Source organism: Siphateles boraxobius, unplaced genomic scaffold (genome assembly GCF_051911475.1).
Source record: "Siphateles boraxobius isolate OS27281-9 unplaced genomic scaffold, OSU_SipBor_1 30, whole genome shotgun sequence".
Taxonomy (NCBI): Eukaryota; Metazoa; Chordata; class Actinopteri; order Cypriniformes; family Leuciscidae; genus Siphateles; species Siphateles boraxobius.
Genome location: NW_027508920.1, coordinates 11,320,001 through 11,344,843, shown reverse-complemented (window position 1 = coordinate 11,344,843; position 24,843 = coordinate 11,320,001). Strand labels below are relative to the sequence as shown.

At 38.1% G+C, this 24,843-nt stretch overlaps 1 protein-coding gene and 1 long non-coding RNA gene across 3 annotated transcripts; both read right to left on the bottom strand.

The window, feature by feature from the left end:
• Positions 1-1,819: 1,819 nt before the first annotated feature.
• onecut1 (one cut homeobox 1) lies at positions 1,820-10,464 on the bottom strand. Of its 2 annotated transcripts, none has more exons than XM_077248163.1 (2): positions 9,135-10,464; positions 1,820-5,408 (listed from the first exon to the last, which is right to left on the bottom strand). In XM_077248163.1, exons 1-2 carry the CDS (start codon positions 10,216-10,218, stop codon positions 5,122-5,124), a joined length of 1,371 nt encoding a protein of 456 aa, XP_077104278.1. In that variant the 5' UTR covers positions 10,219-10,464; the 3' UTR covers positions 1,820-5,121. The 2 variants fall into 2 exon arrangements, with proteins under 2 accessions (XP_077104278.1, XP_077104279.1); XM_077248164.1 differs by having other exon boundaries at positions 9,150-10,464.
• A 554-nt stretch (positions 10,465-11,018) lies between these two features.
• On the bottom strand, positions 11,019-15,890 carry LOC143757436 (uncharacterized). Its single transcript, XR_013210530.1, has 2 exons — positions 15,567-15,890; positions 11,019-11,845 (listed from the first exon to the last, which is right to left on the bottom strand). It is a non-coding gene; the product is annotated as an uncharacterized LOC143757436 (long non-coding RNA).
• Between the last annotated feature and the right edge of the window lie 8,953 nt (positions 15,891-24,843).

The window sequence follows — 24,843 nt, the reverse complement described above, 5'->3', positions numbered from 1 at the left end:
GAAAGAAAGAAAGAAAAGAAAAACCCAATTTGAAAGATCGGAATTTAAAAATAAAAGCGTGACGCATTACTACCTGAGAGTAATACCTACTGCATTCCTCCACTGAAACAGACACAACATACAGAGAAAACAGGCAGAGAAAGAGAAGGAAAAAAGTGTAAAAAACAGAACCAGCTTGATACAAGATGCACTGTTCGAAATGGAGACAAGCGCTACTTTTTGCGAAAGAAAATGTCAGCAAGTTTATTTTTCAGTTTATCAAAACCTTCCTCCTTCTTTATAATAATCATCGCTGGAAGTAGTCCCTCTTGGACCTACAAAAAATAAACATAAAAAAAATGAAAAACATGATTTTGTTTTCCAGCTGATTGTCTTAGGCGCTCTCAGTATTATACGGCACACAGAGCCTAGCCTTCTATCAAATAGGAACTCCTTTTCCACGACAACCAACTGGGATAGGAATTAATGATTAGAGCAATCCCAACATTCACATACATCGAGCTATCTAAGCTAGACACTACATTAGAGGAGCGGGTCGGGACGGAGCGTGGGGTTTGGGAAGAGAAGGGGTGAGTATTCTGTGACGCTGTGGGCAAACACTTCTGAGTCTTTGATTGTGTTGTGGGCAGAGAAGATCTTGACTCCCAGTTGGGCTTGATTTACGCCACTCTTTGCTGTTCTTAAACTTCTTAAATGCTGCACCTGGACAATCTATCCGATATCCCCTATGCGACATAGGAACCCAATGGCCAGCAAACCCAATACAATACAAATAAAACATTCTGATTGTACAGCATAGTGAGACGAAAAGCACTGCTATCATGGGCGTTCTCTTCAGTCCTGCTAATATAAAGACATTGTTCTGCACCATTCTTTTCATGATGTTCCCAAGTGGTGTCTTCAATACTAAGCAGACACATGTGTACAAAATTATGTCTGAACCACTAGCAGAATCAAACAGAAATGGAAACTGCGGAAATAACAACCAATGCTGTGATTTTAGAGGTGGAACAATTCTGGAGGTCCCAGCTCAGCTGGTTAGTTTGCCAATGCAGGCACATTTGTCTATATAAAAGTAGTCATGCATACTGACAAATCAAACATTTTGCCAAGATAAAAGCATTATTAATGGCATAATTGCATAATAGCTATATAATAATCAATAATCAATTTTTGGGGGTGTCATAACAATCAGCCAACTGCCGCTAAGTTGAATGCGGACCGTTCTCTCCCTGTAATTTAGAATTCCTTAGGTGTTAATCCAAACAATGGAAGACAGGAAGAGTGTTTGAAAACAATTCGGCAGATCTGTTTGGTGCCACTAGTGGAGCAGAAATTACATCACCTTCAACATAGACCATTAGACACACACTTTCGCCCTCCCCATACATGCACACACCAATACCTGTTTTCTTTGCAGATTTATTAGACTTTGCTCATTGTCAGTACACATGTTCAAACCAAAATTGACATATCAGATGGATCTAGGCAGCAGTGCCACGTCAATTAAAAATCAACCCAGCAACGTGACCCGTCCCCGGCAGACCCGCTGCCCCGCCCACGCTCCACCCTCTCAATGTCCGACACAGCAAAGTAAGCAGGACTTGTAGCCCTACGTCCCAAAAGCCACAGATTGTACTGTTTAGCAGTGTATGCCCCCATTAAGTTGAACTAAGCTTGTCTACATTGTCCCACTATATGCCCTCTCCTGGTTCATACCAGTGCAGACAGCAAATAACCTCACAGACGCCAGTGCTTATGCAAAAATTACACAACTTTCTTTCGTCCGCCCCCCACCACCCCCCACCCCACATCCCCCCTCCCACTTTTTGGTTTGGTTAGAAAATCTTTGGATGTGCAGCAATACCCATAACACAATGATTTGAAGTACAAAGTACAAAATCATTCTGGACATTTAAATAACAAAAACAAACAAACAAACAAAAATCAACTGAAAACATCATACACTGCTTTTTTTTTTTCGCCACGGCGAGGTCAGTCCTCCGCGGCTCTCTTTCTGGCAGTGTATTAGTACAAGGGCCAAAGTGCCATCTAACATACAAACACAGAGGAATGGAAATTCATCAACATATCTACACTTCAGACATAAGGCTGTAAAATAAAATGAATGTCCATTTTTTTGTTTTTGTTTTTTTGTTGTTTTTTTCCAAAAAAGCCTACTATGTACAAATCTATATTTTCTACAAATACATAAATTAAAACAGAGGTTAAACGATACAAATAAATGCAATTAAATTAACGGAAATCACAACACCGCAGTAGAAGAAAGTGAACGAATAGACACAGAATCACAGCAGTTGGTTTTACCCTGTAAAAAAGAATAGTCAAACATCCTTAGAGTATCAGAATAACACAAGGCTTTTAAAAAAAATAAGCTTCTTTTTACTTTCTGTGAGTTTCAGTCTGCTATATCACGGAAACTCGCCTTTGGTGACCAAAACTGAGCACTTTCGCCAAAACTGTCAAAATAAATACTCATAAAGCTTTTTCCCGAAGTAACATCAATGATTACCAAACTAGTTAGTTCTGCCTTAATCACATAAACTCTCTATACAACAGAACTGTGAAAATTTATTACTATGAGGTATTCAGATATTGGTAAAGACGTGCACGGCCTAATCGGTGGACACACCCACTGGTGACGTGGCGAAGGGAGGGGGTCAAGGTTTGGCTGGGCATTTAAAGGGGGGGGGGGGTGGCAGGAGCTTTGGTTTGTCAGCAAGAGTTGGAGAAAGCAAGAGAAATTCCTTTGGTATGTTTTCATTGCATGGTTGCGCTGGCAAAAGCACCACGGTGAGATAGAAGAAATATTCCATTTTTTCTTCGTCAGTGGCCCTTCCACAGGCTGAGGTATTCCGAGAGTTAAAAGGTGGGTGTCGAGAGGTCAACGGCGGTTTAACACTTTGGTTCAAGCAAGGCACTCGTCCTGTGAGTTTAAAACATGTCTGCCGAGGGCGCTGTTATGAGCACGGATGAGTGATAGAGAGCATTAGAGCGAAGGAGAGCAGGAGATAGGGGAAGGGAAACACCATCTATTCATCCACCTTATCGTTCGTTTAGGCCGTGCAAAGAGAACAAATCTTTGGTATTCTTTGGTATCATTACTTTGATAGAAATCACGAAATGAAACGGACTGAGGTAGCATCTTTGGTTCACACTATAAATATCAGCAGGTCTTAACATTGTTTTTTTTTGTCATTTTTTCTGCTTTTCTACATGAGGAAGCAGCGCTCTTTTATATATGCTTAGATGTTGTAATAGTCGTAAATACCAAATATATTTTCAAAGCTAAAACACACCACAAGAGACAACAAGGCCAGATATCTTGTGAGTTTGAGTGAGTCTATTATATGGAGCGAACGCATCACCCTGCTTCAGTCTTAATAATGCTTTCTTCCTAGTTGTGAAATGCATAGAATACACTCCCTCTCTCTCTTACTGGGATATTGGGTTCAGGATGGGGACCCAGATGGGGACACTGCGGTGGTGTTGATGGTTGATGCCGTGAGAATGATGCATTAGACAAAGAAATAGATGCTGTATTCATTTCTTGATAGAAGGCTAAGTGAGCTTAATGGGAAATGAAACCGATGAATCTAAAATGACAGCTTATGAGTTTGTACTGACAGCCACCAGCCATTCAAACGTTTTTCTGAACATTATAATTAGGTTGTTTTAACCTAATTTTGGGTCAAATATGGACAAACCCAAACGTTGGGGTGAGTTTGTCCATATTTGACCCAAAATTGGGTTAAAACAAACCCGCATTTTTTAGAGTGTAACATTCTAAGGATGAGAAAGTTGGTTGAATGCAACAAAATATACGCTTTGAGTCTGTGAAAAGTTTGAAATGGAATGTAACACAAAACAACCTGAATTTCCTCCTGCTTCCTCTAATGACAAATAACATGCGCATGCATTTGCTCCAGACAAAGCTAAATATGATAAATGACAAAAAAAAACTGTGCTGAGTTATTTCACCTTCAGCCTCATTAAATGAGAGTCTGTGAAACTCATAAAAAGAATATCTCCTTATAAGCTGTGTTTGACTGATGGATGTGGGTATGAAATGGTGACAGGTGCTAGTTAGTGTAACTTTATCTTTGGTTTTTAGCAACTGGCATTGAAACATTTAAAAAACAGGTAAAAAAGGCAGGTTAAAGCTAGCAAAAATCTCCCTGAAATAATCACAAGGAAGGACTGAGGCAGGAATGGGATCGGGGCACGGATGTGTCCTCACAGAGACATGCTTGACTACTACTAGTTTGTTCATTATGACAAATATGAGACTTAATTATGTGTTTAATGGCTACAGGACCTGCAGTCCATATTGCATGTACGGAGTCACCTGAATGGAACTAAGACTGTCTTGATAAGAGGAATCAACATAGTTTTGTCTGATTTAAATAATAATAATAATAATCAAAAAATACACATGTTTCTTTGGTTCTACCATCTGTGATTGATAAGATGGCAAATTCACATGTATTAGGTTCCTATGTAACTTTTCCAACAATTAGGAAGAAAGCACTATCCTGAGGGTGACATTCAGGCAACCTTTGTCAAGATTCTACACCACCTGATTACATTTGACATCCCTGGCTAGATCTGGGATGCCTAAAAACACAGAGGTGAGCCTGTGATGTCAGGCATTACACCAGCGGGTCAAGCCCCTCAATGATGTCACGGAAATCTGACATCAGAGTGAATAACAATCACTCCACGTTTTGAGATAATGACCAATCATTGATGAGAAAAAGTCATTGAAAGCAAAGATAACATGGAAAAAAATAAGAGAAAGACTTTGAGATGGAAGTTAGGGGGAGTGTTGAGAAGGGGAACGACCCGTGATTGGAGTGTAACTTCATGTTTTTTTTGTCATTTTTTTGTTACAGAATGTCAGACATAAACGAACAAAGTCCTAAATGGGGGTCAAAGCAGTCTTTGGTGTTTTTCTTTGGATATTATAAATATCGGTACTGTACAAGTTTTAAGGGCAAACGCTGTCTAAAATTGTCTCTTGTTAAGATTTCTTTGTTTAAAGCTTTTCCACCGAAGTTTTTTTTTTTTTATCTTTCCCATAATGCAGCCATTACTCCATCACGCTTTGGTACAAGTGCTGGAGGAGGAGGAGTTGGCCGAGCTGCCGTCGTCCAGCCACTTATCAAGGCTCCGTCGACGCGCGTTCATGAAGAAGTTGCTGACGGTGGCGAGCTCCAGGCCCAGTTGCTGAGAAATGGTGATTTGTAACTCTTTGGACGGGCGCTTGTTCTCTTTGAATATTGCATGTAAAGTCCGACGCTGGACATCAGTGAAGACCAGCCGGGGCTTCTTGGAGAGGCTCCCCCGCTCGCCTTTACCGTGGTCCTGCTCCTTTCTCTTGCACGCTGAAAAAACAAAAGGTTGACATGCAAAAGTCAGACATGATTGCCTAACATGTAAAAGAAACTACGGACATTCTGAAGAAGACTTATCTGTCATGACAGGATGAGTTTTTCTAAACGTGGAAACAGAAAAACGGCTGCTTTTGGAGGGTTTTGTATGGTCATTTCATTTACACTATAGTCTCTGGAACTGTCCGTGGTGCTTAAATCTAGACATACGCATGGCAGATATACTATCATAACCAGTATGATCACTTAGCCTACTGCCTGACAATAATAATAATTAAATAAAACGCTTATTAAACCACCTGCTAACCAGTCATTTGGATTATTAATGATGTTTTCTGTCTTTGTGCGCGTAAATTCCGAGTGGGCTGCATAACGGTTTAGTTTACAAAAAAAAAAAAAACACAAGGGGGCGCTAAAAGACGGTGCAAAACCGCTTAAAGCAGGCATTTTCTTGAACCGTCACACACATAAAGGCAGTCTGTTTTCTTAAACACATAAACCATCTTAACTCAATATGTAAAACACAAATTTGCATCTCAGTTCTATATGGTTCATTCTAAAGTACATTTTCTTATTTGCATGCAAAAGTTTAGACAAGAAATAAGCATACTTAGAATATTTAATATTCAAATACGTTAACAGTAGCCTACATCTTTTAAATATTATTTAAACATTGATAATACTTAAATCAATTATTAAATATTTAATAAAAACTATATCAGTAATCCCAAGAGTTTATATCGATTGTGTCATAACAATGCAAAGAGGCACAAATTAAATAAAATTGGAATGTACATTCTAGCCGTGTAAAAAAAGAAGAACGAAACTATGCACAAGGAAAGCAGATTGGGTAAATATTAACAAAAAGCAAATGAGCTTGCTATCATGTGTCCATGCACAAGGCCACTGTGACGAGACCCAAGCAGATTCCCAGGGAAATAACTGCGAACCTCTTTATCCTTCAGCACATTTGATCATCACATATAGGTACTGTTTGTCTGCAAATCATTAGACAAGCGCAAGATAAGCGCGCACACGAGGGTGAGGGCGCGCCCACGGTCACTCATTTCACAGTGGCTCCATGCAACAAAACAAAACTTCAAAATATATCGACAACAAAACAGCAACAAAACAAAAATATCGATTTAATAGGCCTAAATTTAAGATTAGGCCTATTAAATCGATATTATGTCATATGATTATATCATATCGTTATGTATAGCCTGCGTAATATTATAATATATAATAGAGCAGAAGTTCAGATATGGGCTATATATATCAACTACTGGTCTGTTACGCATTTTAATAATACTTATGAATTATTAGTATAGTTTTTGACTGTCTTAATTTTTTTTAGCGCACCCGTATGCACATTTGGATTCAGTTTATTCATTTTAAATAGATTAAAAATGGCTCATGGCTTTTTAGATAGCAGTTGTTTTTTAAAACGTTTTCAAATGTACATTTTCACAATCTGTAATACATTATTTGATACATTTACTATGTGGCCAACTTTTTATAATATTACAACAATTTTCTTCATAATAGTGCCCGACATTTTTTCATTTTTTCATTTTATTCATTTAATCCCAAATAATAACGATAGCAAAATGACTAACGATTACCAGTAAAACATCTTAAACAATTTGAGTTCTAAAAAGTTTTTTAAAATCAAATTTATTGTCATGTATTATCTTTTACACAAAATTAGGCAAGTTATTTAAGGGTGGTTATAATGAGAATAGTAAATTGTTTTTGTAATAAAATTAGACAAGGGTGACCTTTTAAAAATTATATAATGGTAATTCCTCATAATTAATAACCATATGCTAAAATATAAATATAAAGAGCTGAGGCAAAATAAAGTTAAATATAAAAGCGTGAACGACAAATTCACAGCATAAAAATCCCGCGTGTGAAAAAGGTGTAAAAGCAGTGATGTAAAAGACTGCTGAGTGGTCTACTGTCTTAAATTACTAAGGAAAGGAGAAGGGAACTGAATTTGAATAATCAATATACCAATTCTATATTTACCTCTCAGTAGGCCGATCACATACCCTCAACCATGTGTACTCGATCAATAATAAACATCACTGTGTCTGGAACCTTCACTAATTTCAATATAATTTAACGGAATATGAAAATAATTTCGCAAAACCAATTAAACTAAATCTAAATGACATGCCTTAGAACGCTCAGTACTTAATTCTTTTTTTTATTTGATAATAATAATAATAGTAAAATGATGCAAAAGATCCAAACGATTTTGGGATTTTCAAGCTTATATCGACCAAACGAAGACAAAAATACACAGCATTTCAAAATAAATTACTTGAATGTAAGCATATTCCCTATAATCCTGTCCTTTACAGAAACGTGTTTAAATAAAATGATATAATGTAAATTCAAATGTGTTCTTTTACTACGAATGTGGGTAAAAGTCAGAGCAAGGCCGAATCTGAATGAACCAAAACCAAACAAACATAAGCCCAACCTCAGTTTTCATAATACCCTGGAATTGATATTTATAGAAAAAGCGAAACTTCGATATAGAGAAAGGAAATCGAGCGCCACTTAGAATGTAAAATAAATACTGATGGTGTGTACGCGCAAGACTAAGATAATGACACACAAAGAGAGAGCGTAAATTTAAAATCGACATAGACCTCTCCTCATATATATATATATATATATATATATATATATATATATATATATATTGTTTTTTTGCCATGAAATCGTTTTTTCCAAAGTAGCTTTTTCTCATGCACAAATTAATTAGCCTACTCTGACAATTATGATGGAACGGTGCAAAAAAGAGGGACAGTCGTATTTGAGATGCTCTCTCTCTTTTTTTCTCACTGCTGGCTTTGAACGGATCAGTGGCCCCCAAACCCGCCAGCCAATTGATTCTAATTCTCGTGAGGCAAATTAATGGAGCCCCAATCAGTTAATTAAGAAAACCTACACAGAGCACACATCACTGGAGCTGGACAATAGATAAAGAGATCTAACCAGAAGACAGAAGAAGAAAAACATGTTTTTTTTTGTGCAATTCCAACCACACACGCACACACACACACACACACACACGCGCGCGCACACACACACACACACACACACACACACACTGCGACACGCATTCAGAGCCCGTTTCAGTAGTGCGCGCAAATAAACAGTAACACATTTACGTACACCAGTTAAACTAAAATGTATTCACGATACAATACATGTTGTTTCACCACAACGGGTAGTAGCCTAATGTTATAAAAAAAACATGTAGATCAGTGTTTATTAACGTGTCGCAAAGACAAGTTGACACAGGGACATTGCATCCATTTTCACATAAAGACAATGGGACTGAGGCCACCGAGGCTTCCAGACGCGCATTTCTGATCAAACTATTTCTGTTGCAATATCTGCACGCAACTCATTCTGAGGATGTCGAATTGCACATTAAATAGCCCCAAAACAAACAAGAAAACCAAAACAAACCCAAATGGCATCACTTTACATAGGCGGCCAATTTTTTACATCGAGAACACAACCTCAAGTTTAAAGGTATCAGTGGCACAACCAGCACATAATAAAATCGCAAAACCCAAAATGTAAGCGTAGGAAACCTCGCAAAAACGATCAATGCTGGCCAGCCATGAAATGCATTTGAAGGAAATGAAATGAGAGAAATACACTGAGGAAAGGAGAAGAAGTGTGTATTACCTATTGTTCTCTCACCTGCGAGCCTGAGCGCTGACATTCTCTGGAACTCAGGCTCCTGCAACCATTTCCACATCCTGCGGAAGGTTTCCCGACCAGACTTGAGCTTGCTCCAGGGCTTAGGGTTCCGGAGCAAGTCCGAAAGCGTCCCTTGCGAGCGGCACAACACCCTCTGGGCAAAGATGGCTTGCGGAATACTGTATCTTTTCAGTTCCGTGGTGATTCTTTGGGCCACTTCTTTGGTATTGACCTCTTCCATCTGGCCCGAATTGCTGCCGTTGTTCAGCTGCGATCCGGGCGCGGAGGAGTGGTTATGCTCCCGAGTGGAGCCCAGCACCTGCCCGTGGCCCTGGGCGTTGAGATGGGCGTGCGGGTGATGGTGGATGCCGTTGATCGGCACCATGCTCGCCGAAGACGCGCTCATGTGCTGCTCCCCATGTCGAGCCAACATCGCGGGGTGGTGTGCCTCGAATCCGTTAGGTGTGAGCATCTTCTCGGCGGGCATGGTGGCCCCGGGGTGAGCGTAGGGCGGCAGCCCCTGCTGGGAGTTGTGAATGCCGCTCAGTCCGGATCCCGACAGAGGCGACAGGCTCTGTCCCATGCTGGCCACATCCTTGTGGTAGGGAGAGTAGAGGTTGTTCATCGGGGCTAGACCCCTATCGTCCCTCATCAAGGTGAAGCTCCCGCTGACGTTCCCCGGGATCCGTTGGTGCGGGTGATGATGATGGTGGTGGTGGTGATGATGATGGTGGTGCGGGAATTTGTCGGAGACGGTGGAGATGGGCGGTAAGGGCTGCAGCGGGGTGAGGGTGGTGTAGGTACTGCTCATGCTCATCCCGGGGGGAGCCTCGCACGCCATGCTCATGGCCGGGTGCAGGTGCGTGGCGAGCCCGGGGTGCTCCGGGGGCCGGTGGTGATGATAGTCGCCGCTGTCCAAGATTGATGCCATGCCCATGGAGCGCGCATGGGCTGAAAGGCTGCTCCGATGGCTCCTGTGATGAGCGCTGTCTCCGGTCATGAGATCCGCCGGTTCATGGCTCACTCCGTGCAGATCGCCAATGTTCTCCATCGACAGCTGGGCGTTCATTATACGTGCAAGCGTGTGGATAAATCATCTATCTGATATAGCGGAGCAGTGTCCACAGAAGTGCTCTCATTGGAAAAGTTCTGTTTTTATCTTGAATAGTTTTTTTTTCTTTGCTTTCTTTCTTATTTTTTCTTCGCTTTTTCTATGTTTTATAAAGTTTTGTAATTTTGTTGTAATGTTAAGGCCCCCGTCCCTTCAGCAGTGCATGGTGTCGGTGTGCTCGCGTCCCTCGCCATCTCTTGCCATGTCTGCTGTTGTCTCGCGCACTGCTCCGTGCTGCGGCTGCCGCTCCGCTTCCCCGCGCATGCGCGCTGATCCCGGCTCCTTTGACGTCACTTATTAAGGAAGATGCACCCCATTGCTATTAAATAGGAAAGCCTCCTGCTGGATGTACAGCATGATCAACCTCACACTGTTATATCTAATCTTAATAATATATATATTTTTAAAGTCCGTGGAATGGAATGAAGTGTTGTGACAATTATGCTTCAGATATATGAAAAATCAGACGACCCTACGAAGTCACAATAAAGGCTACGCGTGAATAATGCATTGAATTTGAAAGCTAATTTGTTTGGCAGAACCTCCTTAATGCAATGAGCGCAGAAAACACACTTCCGGGTTCACCTGGGGGCCTCTGCTTACATGCATATTCATTAGTTCCTGCTCCAAACTTAAGAGAAATCTTTACATACATGCACATATGACTGCAGATATTATCAACATTGTATATATAGCCAATAAATCATCATGACATTTAGTTGAAATAAGAAAGTTTCCACACTGACGCACACAATATATAAATATGTATCTTTTTTTAATTGCAGAAAATTGTGCAAATATACAGATTGCTGAATGTAAGTCATCCTGTACCATGCAGAGTTGGAGTGTTTTGGGGATCAAGGACAGACGGATTGGTAATAGGCAGAGAAAGGCTGGACAGATGTTTCTATTGTTGTGCTATTAAGAGTAACGAACCAAGCCATCAGGAGTGTGTCCCGCTTCCGTGGCCTGGCAGTATAATGACACAGCACATTACGTTTCATTGGTGGACTTCATTGAATAGGCAAAACGCATTTCTATACCAATTCAATGTTACCAACATAGGCTACGTGTGTATTTCATGCATATAGCGTACATAATGGTTAAACTCACGCGTTGAAAAACGCGCGATCGCAGTAAAATTTGTATTTTACAAAATACAGTTAACTCATTTATCATACAAATATGGCTATATAAAAATACAATGAATGTAGAGTGTAAAAATCCAAAATTCAATACCATAAATCTGAACTTGTAGAACTTTTTAAAAAGTTGGAATAACATAAATTACCAAGACAGTTACAAGCCCCCCTCCAATCCAAACCCCACCCCCACCCCACCCCACCCCACATTACAGAGATATCACTTTGCGCGACTTCACATTGTTTAGAGTTAAAATCGACTCCAAAAAGTCAGTTTCATAACCAGTCAAGCGAGAGAATGGGATAACTGGACAGTTGGAGCCCGGCGAAAGCGTCCAAGCCCGGGTGGGGTGACAGCTTGCAGTGGTCAGTCCTGGGGCCCCCAGCTCGTGCGCATAGGGGATATGTCAAAGGTGACGCTTCAAGACTCCTGAAGCTAACAGCTGCGGGGGAGGGAGAGAGATTAACTTTTTCAGACTTTTCCTTGTTTCTTAGGGACCTGCTTATAGTGACACAACACATACATCTGCCAGGGTCAAGAACAATGCCATCCGGATTAACGAGTTAAGAAGAACAAAATAATAATAATGATAATAATAATAATAATAATAATAATAATAATAATAATAATAATAATAAAAATAACAATGTAAATTACGAAAAATAAGAAGTCAACTCGGATAATTTGTGAAGATTTGACAAGTGGTTACCGTAACAAGAGTTTATTAATAATAATAATAATAACAGTAATAATAAATAATAATATGCTACGTTTTTTATTATTCCTAACGACTGAAGGCATTTACAATTAAAGACTTCAGAAATGAAACAACATCGTCATCTGAAATATAACAACAAATTAAAGTAAATGCATGCAAAATAAAAATTTCCCCTCTTATTAGGAATTTACAGTGGCAAACTCTCTGGCTCACGATATTTGTTTTCACATAAACAAAAATGGAACGCCATACTGCACTGTATGGTCACAGACTTTGCATTATCACCATCGACCATTAATTTGATGAAAAAGATCGTATTCAAGCACGAAATTTAGCAGCCAGCCACATCTGCGCACATTCTCATAGTGGTCGATATTTTTCATTCGCACTCGTGTCTCCGTGACGTGCGCAGCGGTGTGTGTGTGTATCTGTGAGGGGGTGATGGAGGTTTTTTTTTACTCTGTTGAGGCCTACCAAGGCGTCTCTCTGCCTCTGAAAGCAGAGTTTGTAAATCGTTTAACTGTATACAGCAGTGATAGAAAGATCCGTTTGGATATAGCCTATAAAATAAGAGTAACGCGTAAATGCGTCTTGAAATCAATGTCACAAAAATTATAATATCAAATCATATTTTCTTATTATTGTTTTGTAAACTGTGAAACTGCTCATATTTAATAAATATACAACTATAAGCTGAGGCTATGTACGGGTGTCTTCAAAGTCTAAAAATAAAATTCAGTATTTAAAATTCTTATTATTTTCACAGCGAATCAAAAGAGACTGAAAGGCAGAGCAAATGAAACAAATATTGATTATAGAAAAAAAGATTCTCCGCTTAACATTTCTTAATGTGATAGGTGCATTCACCCACAAATAATATTCAATTATTTAAAGACTTTTGCCCCTGAACTTTCCCTCAAATCGCTGTACTGTGTTTTATATGTTGGAACATTAAAGAACTCCTTTACTTTAAATGTGAATTAAAGCCAAACCTGAGGACTAATGGCACTATATGAAACAAACAGAAGCAGAGATCAATACAGAGTCCAATATATTAACACGACGGGTTGATGGGAGTTTATAAATAAACCGAAATTAAAGTTTGCTTTTCAACGGCATTTCAGTAATAAACCGGCAATTTAAATGTTTTTCCAAACAACGTGTTTCGGAAAAAAAGGGATCAGGTGTAAGGTTTTAAATGATCCAATACTGTAAACTGTGAATAATATAAATCACGTTTACTCTCATTCCCTGTTAAAATATATCATAAATCGTGCAATCTAATTCACATCCGTTGCTTTTGAAATTGAACTGTTTAAAAAAATCGTGAAATATTATTTTATTGTGAAATGTTTATTAGCCTACTATTATTAGCCTATTAATAATATTACAATTCCAGAGTTCTCAAACTGGATCTTTATCGTTTATGACAGGGTATAGCTACAGATAGCCTACCATAACATTGTTTTACCTTACCTTACCAACAATAAAAGTATAATTAAATGTTAAACGAATTGATGATTTAGGATCTCATAGGCAAATCTCAGGAAAAAAGGGCCTCTGAGATTGTCTATGAAATACAGATTATTTTTATCTTTTAGACTCACGATCTCATGGCGTTCTGGACAGGGGATGATTGAAATATGCAACAATCGATTGTGGATTACATTAGCGGATCAGTTTCTTTCAATTGAAAGTAGAGTGAAAAGATACAATTACAGCAACACTCAGGATGGAATAAGTAACTGAAAGTGTTAATTGATTGATTTAAGAAGATCAGTTGGAGATCATTAGAAACTAGTGTGTTCACCAAAGCAGTAACAAATTCAGCATGCCGATTTTAATTTAAGATTAGTTTTTTTCATTTCAACACGTGCGGATCAATAAATCGATAAAAAATGTTATCCTATTTATAACTCATTTTGGCAACACGTTTTATATAACGCGATATATAGCTAATAATAAATAAAAGGTTTATTAATAGCCTATGTAAAACCGCAATGAAAGTCAGTTTATTTTTAAAATGCCAAATCCGAGAAATTGCATTTTTTTTTCATGGCACTGTTTTAAGGATTAAATATGGGCAATTTTAGATTAAAGTATTGTAAAGGTGACATCTGTAGCCTAATCCTGTTCAAATCCTTAACGGATTCATTAAAAACAGCCAACATGGCCATTTGCACTTGTTTGAGCATTTCTAAAATGAATCAATAATTCCTTTCAACCACCAGAGACAAGTTATAGTTCATGATTATATAAGAATTAATTTTAAATCAACTTCCCAGCGGAAGCAACAAGTTTGTATTATCTTGTGCGTATCTGTAGGCCTAAATATATATTTCGGGTTTACTTCTAAAATTCTTAATACTTTTTCTATTTGTAGGACTATGGATAGGCCTAGTCTAATCTTTATCTGAAATAATACAATTCTGATTAAATACGCGTAAGTAGGCCTATGTTTTAGAGAGCGAGTGTGATAATAGTAACACACACACATTATGTTAATTGAGAGTATAGGTAAAAAGATCTAATTCGCATTGCAAACTCGTAATATATTTTGTTCGACAATATGTGGCAATGTCTGTTAAATCAGCATATTTGATAAAGCAAGCATAACCTGGAATGAAGATTAGTAACATGGTGTGAAGCAAACAATCTGCCTTAACATTTCAAAATACTTACACCTATATCTTTACATTCCCCATCCCTTTTCTCTTAATAGTTTCTAGTATGCTTTCTACTTTTTGAAACTTACAGTAAGGTCAGCAATATGGTTATAGTGTGTAGTGTAAAATGGGAGGGCACGGCAGCCCTGAATCCAATCAGATAGCTACACAAACACACGAGCCTTCACTTGATAATTAATTATCACAATTAATGAGAACAACAGGTGACCTTCAGTGCGCCAGATATTTTGAGGGCACCATCATGCTGTTTGATCTAATTATGATGAGGCAGTGAAACATAAACCTCTTAAAGTGGCCCGTATTAAATCTCAGATATATGTGTGTGCCACAGTGCAGACACACCCTATTTCGAAGTAACACAATTCAATGCATGAATGCAGTGCTTAATGAATGCTGACATGAATATACTGTGATTATTTTGAATCGGGTTTATGGGAATCATGACATGGCGTATGATTTACAGCACTGGATCAATTTGACAGTGAATAAAAGTGACCCCTGACTTTAACCTTGTTTTCAAGTTCAGGAAACTCCGCAGGACGCCAAATGTCACTGCATCCAGTAAAACATCATATACACACTCATCATCCAGTGATTCTTTCCTTTCTCTCTCTCTATCTGTCTCTCTCACTCACTCTCTCCACACACACACACACACACACCTTTCCATGCTTACCGACACAACGCGCTCTTTATATTATGATACCCGTCCCATCGCCAAAGATATTATCATTGCCAAACCATGCACAGACGTGTACCTGTACGTTAAGTGTATTATCCACAGTTTGTCAAGGAAAGCAGTCATTTGTTTAAGTGCATAATATGTTCGGTGCGCTCCGTAGTTATGGCGCTTTCTGCATCCATCCGGCGCGTCTCGTCCAGCAGGATAATAGATTTCCACCATTTCCATGATCGAATCACTGCATCCACGGGCAAAAAACTCCGTTTCGGTCGGTGTTGTTTGCTTGTCTCTTGGCTCCCGATTCTGTCTTATCCGTGCATTTAAAGATGCGCGTGCATTTGAATAGCCGCGCGAGCAGTTATGGATCCGGCGCGGGCTGAAAGGGAATCAGTATGCAAATTATTTCAGTAACAATCGAAATGTTCGATCTGTGATCTGCGCACTCGCCTCTCACTCGCTCTCTCTCCCCATTTCTCATTCATAGCCCTCTTAAAGCCCGTTTCTCTAAACATAACAGTGCTTTTTTTTCTTTTTAAATAAACATTTATATACAGTATTATAGTATATTAGATGTGTACTATAAACAAAAACTCAGCCCGTATTATTTCAAAGAAATGCTGATCTTTAGAATTTGAACAAAAACAGAATGTCTAAAATATTTAAAAACACTATTCTTTAGAATTTGAACAAAACAGAATGTCTAAAACATTTAAAAACACAATTAAATCATATACACTATATACATATACATACACACACACACATATATATATATATATATATATATAGAATTCAACATATTTTTTATAAGAGCCTTATAGCAAAGATCTAATAAGAATATGCAAAGATTATTGTGAAACAGTGAAACAAACAACACAAAACAATAAACTTAACCTTGTTTACAAATACATTATCCTCTATTCCTTTAATATCATAATTCAATTCTTTGTATTTTCTGTTAAAATCTCCTTATTTTGGTAAGAAAGCCAACAAACAATGAATTTCGAACCACTCAACAGATAATTTTATCTGTATAAAACATGACTGATTATTTTTGATGTCTATTTCAAAATTTGATTATAATTATATATAGCCTCTGTATTCCTGAAGCAGTCATCTGTCCCATACAATCAATACCGTGTGCGTCATGTCTATCTGCTTATCCAGTTCCTTTATTTACAGGAAAATGTCATTGTAAAATATGCATTTGATGCATTTTAACATATAAATATAATATACAATCTAAAATTCCTTAAGCTAAGCTAAACGGAAAGAAAATGCAGCGATCTGATTCTTTCAGTGCCTCTGGCCTTGATCCATATAATATGCCTCATACATTTATCTGTACTAAATTATTGGCAGTACTTTTACTTTATCTTTTTTACGTTTCTTTTTTTTTTTTTGGTGCATGCGACTGCATGACATTTGAGGACTGATTTCAGTACACTCAGAATAGCAATCACAGAAAGAGACAAACCTAACATTGAACTGTTACATGCATTTGAGCTTCATCTTGAAATTGCAGGCCATCTGGCATTAAGATGGGTTTGAGGATGATGGGTCAAGTGTCACTAGACTCAGGGTTCAAATGGCAAGCAATGGTCACTTCATTGAACTCGAGTCCTCAGTTCTGCTTAATGATCATATTGAAAAACATGATTGTTTTACCAAAATCATACTGCATCTTACCTTAACCAATAACACATACACACTTTCTCAATCATACTGCATGTAAGGATGGAGAACTGCTATGGTAGCATATAAATTTGGCTTTAGGGTAAATTTATAGCACACACACAGAGGAATATCTGAATTATTTAGATTTTGTCACGGAGCTGATACCAGTGCTGTTTCTGAACCACAATGCGGTTTCAGAGCAGACCAGAGCTTGTTGATAAATCAGGCTTTGACCATGATAATCTTTCATCATTAATATTTAATTAACAGGAGGCAGCTTGGTGCCTGAGCCATACAGAGACTTAATTTAGCAGACTCACAGACCACAGACACTAGTCCTGCATGTTCAAGAACATTTACATACATGCCTAAAATGTATTCATAATTCAATTAACTGATAGATAGATAGATAGATAGATAGATAGATAGATAGATAGATAGATAGATAGATAGATAGATAGATAGATACTAGCTTATTGATCTGCCAGCTGCAGCCAACTGAGGGTCACTATAGCGTGGACAATATTTTTCGGCAACATTGGGAGGGTTATTTGGAAAAGCATGGCCTCAGGAGAGTGAATATGGTGCTGAGAAGCTCACAGTCTCTGTTGGAAAGAGATTAAAGAGGTTTCAAAGCCACCTGACTGCCATTTATAGATATATTGACACACAGAGTATAGATCTCTATTTAGTATAACCTTCATTAGCGAAAACACTATCTCAGCCACTGCTGTGAGCTATACGTAGTGTACCATAAGCACACACATTTATCATGCACACATGGACAAAAGTTATTTCCTTCATTAATTACAACAGTTAATATTGCAAAAATAATCTGACATAGCTAGAAAACAAATCAAACAGTAAGGGAAAGCAGTCCACTGGACGAAAAAAAAAAGAAAAAAAAATCCCCTGTGAGATTTAAGATGAAGACTTTTACTTACATTTGTTTTCGAAATTCAGTCACCTTTAGAAATCTCATAAATGTCTCAATCTGTGCTCAGATTGGTCAGGATTACAAAGTCTGTGTTTAAAAGACTCAATATGAACCATAAAAGGGCAAGATAAAGAATTCATTCTTTTTGAAAAAGTGAACAAGGGCATTTTTTTATTTTTTCATTCAATCTCATAGCAGGCCTGAGCACTCGGAAACCACAGAGTATTCCTGTGTGCCGAGAGTGTTTAGAAAATCAGCTTTCCAAACAATTACCTACAAAGCCCCGGAGATAAATTATCACTCGGGCGCTCGCCTGCATGCAGAAACTTTACTGCCGAGAAAACGAGACGCTGATGGATCTGTCATCGGCAGCACACATCCTCAAATTTATGTGAGTGTTCTATTCTGCCCACAGGTGTCTCTGAGCAAACCCTGGTAAATGCTGCTATCACAGCACTCATTGTTCTCCATTGTTCAACTAATCAGTGTGGTGGTTAAAACATTACTAAAACAACTAGTGGAAGGTAAACACACTGAAGTAAGAAGTAAAAGTTTCCCACTCTCATGGGGGCAACTGCTTTTGTGAGCTGCCAAGTCTGAGAAAGACTCCACTGTTTTTATCCAAGTCATAAAAACAATAAAGAAATATATAGGATTGAAACGAATAGTTATATCAAAATGCACACATTATTTAAAATGACAACTTCTAAATGCAAAAACTTTTAAGTTTTGGTGTCTTGAAGGATTACTTCACTTAAAATTAAAATTCTGTCATAATTTATTATTCTGTGGAACACAAAAGGAGATATTTTGAAGAATATTCTTGTAGCTCTAACCACAAGCTTCAAAAAGTTTTTAAAATATATATTTTTAAATGTGTTATGTATTGATATATTTGTGTATTATATGATTAAATGGTAACACTTTAGTTTAGGGTCCAATTCTCACTATTAACTAGTTGCTTATTAGCATGCATATTACTAGGATATTGGCTTTTTATTAGTACTTATAAAGCACATTTTAATGCCTTATTCTGCATAACCATATTCTAAATCCCTTAATCCTACCCAATACCTAAACTTAACAACTACCTTACACAAACTATTAATAAGCAGTAATTAGGATTTTATTGAGGCAAAGGTTGTTGTTAATAGTTAGTTAATAGTGAGAATTGGATCCTAAACTAAAGTGTGACCTCAAATAAAATATGGCATGTTCCCTATCGATCACATCAAACAACATTGGTCTTTGTGTGACCAAAAAGTCAGCAATGTCAACCTTGATGTCTAACTGCACCATACCTCACTTGAGAGTTGCATTGATGAGGATGAAGTTTAATAAAAAAAAATTAATACAAAAAAAACTGAAATCAGTATCGTGCCAGTGTTGCCACCTTGTAGATCAACTAATTTATTGCAAGAAAAATTAAAGATTGTGTGCAAGCTGAGTACGCGGGGTAAGAAAAATCACCCAAAACCAAAGACTTTCTAAGACGGTGCACTCATAGTAATGTGAATGGGGAAAATGCCATGCGAAACAAGTTTCTCTATCTAAATAAAAGAAGAGCCAAGTCATGGTAAAGTCTTTGCTGCCATAGCAGGCAAAAAGAATTATGTGAGCCAAGTAGTATGTCCGAATTCATATTCATAAAAGAGTTGGCGGATAACTCAAATTCTGAAGTGTACATCCACTGGACACTTTAATATCCCATGAGGTCACCGGAGAGTATAGATGAATTTGACTTAATGCAGCGCCACGCAAACTGAACAGGGCGCCACTGCCGGGTGTGTGCCATCAAAATAATGCAAAGGCAAGACGAGACCAGCCGCCTTCTGTCAGGCACTGCAGTTTCCCCAAAGCCCTGTCCCAAATGACACACTTTATATGCACTTTCAGTCTTGCGGACTTACAATGGCTGCTGTACATGTGTCCGTTAAGTCCATGAGACCTTTTGCAGAGTCTGCATTGCACACGAGCTCAGCAGCAGACTACTTTCCGACAGTCAAAGTGTCAGTATGTCACGAAAGTGCGGACTCAGAGGAAGTGTTTAGACTCAGAGTGTTTAGGGTGCCATTTGGGACAGGGCCCAAAACAGCTGCACGAGCTCTGATAACGACACAACTGTTCCTCGTGTTTATTCTGACACATTCAGCATAACTAATGCTTACAAATTCGCTTTTCATGTAACCGTAATGTTTTATTGTGTCATGTTTTTCAAAATAAAACTGATAAAAAAATATAGAACCACTTTATTGGTATTTAAATAGTATAGGCTTATGTTGAACTTTAAGTACGTGGCTCTGTATTAAGCAGTAGACCAACATCAAGAATGAATAAAAAAGTATTTCTGTTCCTTCATGAAAACGTTTTACCTCTGTGTATTAGACTATTGCATCTCATCCACATCATATATGATAAAGTACACAAACATCTTGCAAGCGTCACTACGGGAAGCAGAAAGTGTCCGACTTCACAACTCCTCCCCGATTTCAACCGGCAGATCTCTCCTGTCGGTGGAAGCCTAGTATATTTCAACTCAAGCACACCGTTTGTGAATGGCAGTGAGGCGACACAACTGATGCTGTAAGTCACATGATAGTGACAACATGGCGGATTAAGTATGTCAGAATTTTAACCAAACTACACACATCCATATGATATAAAACATACTTTTTTAACAGTTTTGGAGCATGTTTCAAATTAAATGTAGGCTAGTACCTACTATACAGTAAGTGATTTTGGCTGCAGCACTCGTCTTGGATGTGCAGAGAGGTGTGAATATTGAATAAAATTATACCATGACAGATGAAATGTTACATCTTATTTTAGAATAAATGATAGAGTAGCATGTAGAGAGCTAAATGCATACTGTGAGGCAGAGAGATGTATGTCGCTCTCTGAAACTGAGGCATACATGCACAGCTTGTGTGTCTTTGTGCCTCAGAGATGTTATTTTTCCCAGAAGGGACGATAAAGCCGATCAATACACGCATACCGGCCTTCAGGCATTCAGTCTAGAGTCCACTGAAATATCGAGGTGGAACATCACATCTGGATCAGGACTGTAGCAGAAGCAGGTACGTGAAACCTTCCAATGAAGAAAAATCTCAGAACCTTTACATTCTATAAACAAACAAATATCAGCATAAAGCAGAAATCATTAATTATCCTATATTTATAATGTCAAAGACTGACATAATCCAATAAGAAACAACATTTTTGTGTACTTAAATAATGTGATTGAATTATGGAGACTGTTGCAGATCTGTGTTGTTGTGTATGTTGCAGGATTCTGATTTAAGCCCACCTTCGATATGGTTGGACTGCAACATTTCAGTTCGGGTAATTTAATTATTTTTAGAAACAAGCCTAGTTTCTCAGGAGCTGACTAGCCTGGCAAGTAAAGCAACGTAGTTGGGTGTATATATGTGTGAGTGTGTTTGGGCTGTTATTTTAAAGATGGGCATTGCTCTGATTAGAGCAAATATGTACTCAGAAATACTCAATTGGAATGAATGGTATATATTTTCAGTATAACTGTGAATTCAACCTATTTTTGGTAAGCGGTTTGGAATGAGTGAGTTTGGGGTCATTTTGGATAGCTTTGGTTTTTGGATAGTTTTGAGACATGTTTGAGATGAGTTTGGGATAAGTCTGAGGTTGAAGTTCCCATATTATTTTATATTAAAGGGTTCTACATAACACGTCATCAGCGTGTTCCATGAGGCTATGCAAAGTTGTAGACAACAGTCATAGAGCGTCGCAAACAAATAGCAGTAACCTTTTACAGTTCCTCCTGAACAAAAATAATGAGCTTATGCTGCGTTCACGCCATGTTGTAAACCTAATTACAAGATGGCAACCCATGACATTGTACCCGGAGATGTTCACGTCCTCAGACTCAGATTTATGCATTTCTCTGGGAACACTATCAACGTAAAGAATATGCAGCATTCAGGTGGTATAAATCCAAGCTGTTTACATTCATTATTATTGCAATGTTATGTGCTTTAAAGCACCCCTGTAGTCAATAATTATATCCCTTAAAACTCTTCATGCCTTAAAATAGCTTGAATGTAACTCTAGACCTTTGCCTCATTTAGTATACACAGTTCTATGAATATTCAAATTAGCCCCGCCTCCACACACTCACACCAGCTCAGAAGTGTACTCGTTGATGATCACACTTTGACGTGATTGGTTACAAGGTAGTTTGTGACGTCAGAAACACCAGCGATTTCAGATTGCATTTTTTGTTCCCTGTAGTTTTAAGGAGAAAATACTAAACCAAAGGTGTTGACTTTTGGCATTTGTACATGGTTTGTCTTAAAGCATATTAAAAACACCACAAAGACAAATAAACAACATTAAAAGCTTGATTTTCACCGAAGGGGGACTTTAAAACATTGGGTAATTTAACGCCTTCTTTCTTGAGGCTTTACCGACTCTACATGTTCCTGTATTTTGAAGGAGGCGTGGTTTTGGTGAGCACTCTGAAGGGAGGGTGGGATCTGATGCTTTCAAAGCTAGCTTGCTATTGCTAGCCTCTCCGAAATTCCCTACCCTATCTTTTAGTTTGATGTAAGTTTAAGGGTAAGTTGAGATGATTTTGTTTTTGGAATTGTTGTAAATGTTTTATTGTATATGAGTTTGAACTACCAACAACCCTTCAGAAGGCACATTCTGGAATATGGATGAAATTTTAGATGTGTTTGGAGAAGGTTTGAGTGTGTTTGAGATGGGATATTTTTAGATTGATTTGGGAAAAGTTTCGTATGAGTTTGGGTTGAATTTGAAATAAGTTATTTATTTGGATTTGTTCAGGATGAGTTTGGGTTGGATTGGGTTTGGCATTATGCTTTAACAATATTGTTTGTAAAGGAAGTTGAGAAAGAATGAGAAAAGATATCCATCTGCAGAGAAACTGTTTTCATCAACACAACGACAAACCTGTGGCTTTTCTTTACCAAGCCATTTGTTTGTTTGTTAGTGCAGCATCATTTATCGTGGCCCTGATGCAACTACACAAGAAACAACAAATTAATCTCTCACAAAAAGTCCATGTAACTCCCCTTGTGATTATCTATCATGATGCCATGTCCAATAAAAAGGCAAAACACACACTGAAATGCTGAGCGGATGGAAGTGGCCCATCTATTTCCTGCTGTCCCTGCGGTGCTCTGTCTTCCTGCCATGGAACGCTTCCTTCCGATTACACAATTACACATCTAACAGCACTCAAGAACCGCATCTCCAGAAATGCTAATATCTGAAAGTTCTAGAGCAATTCAGTTAAGTATTCACTTCTAAAATCAAGTCTTGGGATGACCTGCTATGTCCATTAGAATAAAAAGGTTTTAGTTGAATGTGGTCATGTTTAAACACTACACTAACCTGGGAGCCAGCGTTACCTCAGTTTTGCCCTAAATCACAATTTGTATTTGTAAAACATCAGCCATTTGTTCCACATTACCCAAAACAACGAATGCTTTATTTCTTATAATATTTAGATCATAAAATCATTGCCTCCAACAAATAGGCTATTATTTACTTTTTTATACACATTCATCTTAAGCCCTGGATTAGTTTAACAAGGGTAGATGGAGTAATGTCATTTTACCACAGGGCATCTGTAATATTAATGGCCAATAGAGTGGTGCAGGTATGACATCACTAGGTAGGCCAAAACGCGGAAACGAGTTAGTATTTTAGCATTTCTGGTTCCATCTTCCGGAAGTCAATGGGTTTTTTGGACGGGTTTTGTTTAAATGGCTGAAATAAGGTCTGTGGTGAAAACAAGCTCAAGACACTTTCACATTTTATTCTACGACATAAAATACACCAATATTACCCCACTCGGGATTTTTTTAAGCTGTTACGTGTCTTAAACCACAAAGGCGGTTGCTAACAAGTGGCTGGATTACAGAGGCTGTCGAGGAGATTAAACCGGCACTTACCTAAAGCTAAAAGAAGTTTCATGCCTCTGACAAGTGCTTTCAACCTTCTTTTTGATCTGAATGGTATGTGGATAACACTTGAGTTTTGCCACAGTCTTGTCCCACCACCTAGAACGCAACTGAATGCTTTTTCAAGCGCCTCCATACTTAAAAGACCACAGGATTCACACAGGATTAGTATTACCTGAAGCAATTTTCCCGGAACTTTTTACAGAAGATAAAAGTCACCGTAATCTTTACGGACATTGTACGTAATAATTACTGAGAAGGCACATTCGACGGGACCAATATCACTAATTTCAAAACAAAATTAATTAATACCAGAGAAGCAATTAATCAGTTGCATGTTATTATGTAAATATTTGTATAGTTTAACATAACTTAAACATAACAAAACATAAACTTTTTTTCTGAAACATGTCGGAAGGAAGTAAAATGGGTTGCGAAAGGCATTTCATGTTGAGTTAAATGAAAGTTATTTTATGGCATTCGTTTCACCAAAAACATTTGGAAAAATATTGACTGTGTCCAAATAGGTTTCCCAAACATTGCCCCCTACATCTGGTAGTCTCAACAGGTAGTCAACAAATAGTCTCACCCCAAACCCATCTACAAAAAGAGTTGAGATTAACTTATTAGACTGCTTAAACATACAGAGCAATGTTTTGATAGCGGCATAGAATCAGACTGATTCTCCCGAAAGAAGCATATATATATATATATGTGTCACCAAAGGCAAGCGAACATAACACCACTGAAGATCGTCACCCTACACTGATCAA

Coding starts and splice junctions, on each gene's coding strand:
- onecut1 (XM_077248163.1), bottom strand. CDS start 10,218: ATGAACGCCCAGCTGTCGATGGAGAACATTGGCGATCTGCACGGAGTG. Junction 5,409..9,134: donor CGCAGGTGAGAGAACAATAG/GTAATACACACT, acceptor TTGTTTTTTCAG/CGTGCAAGAGAAAGGAGCAG.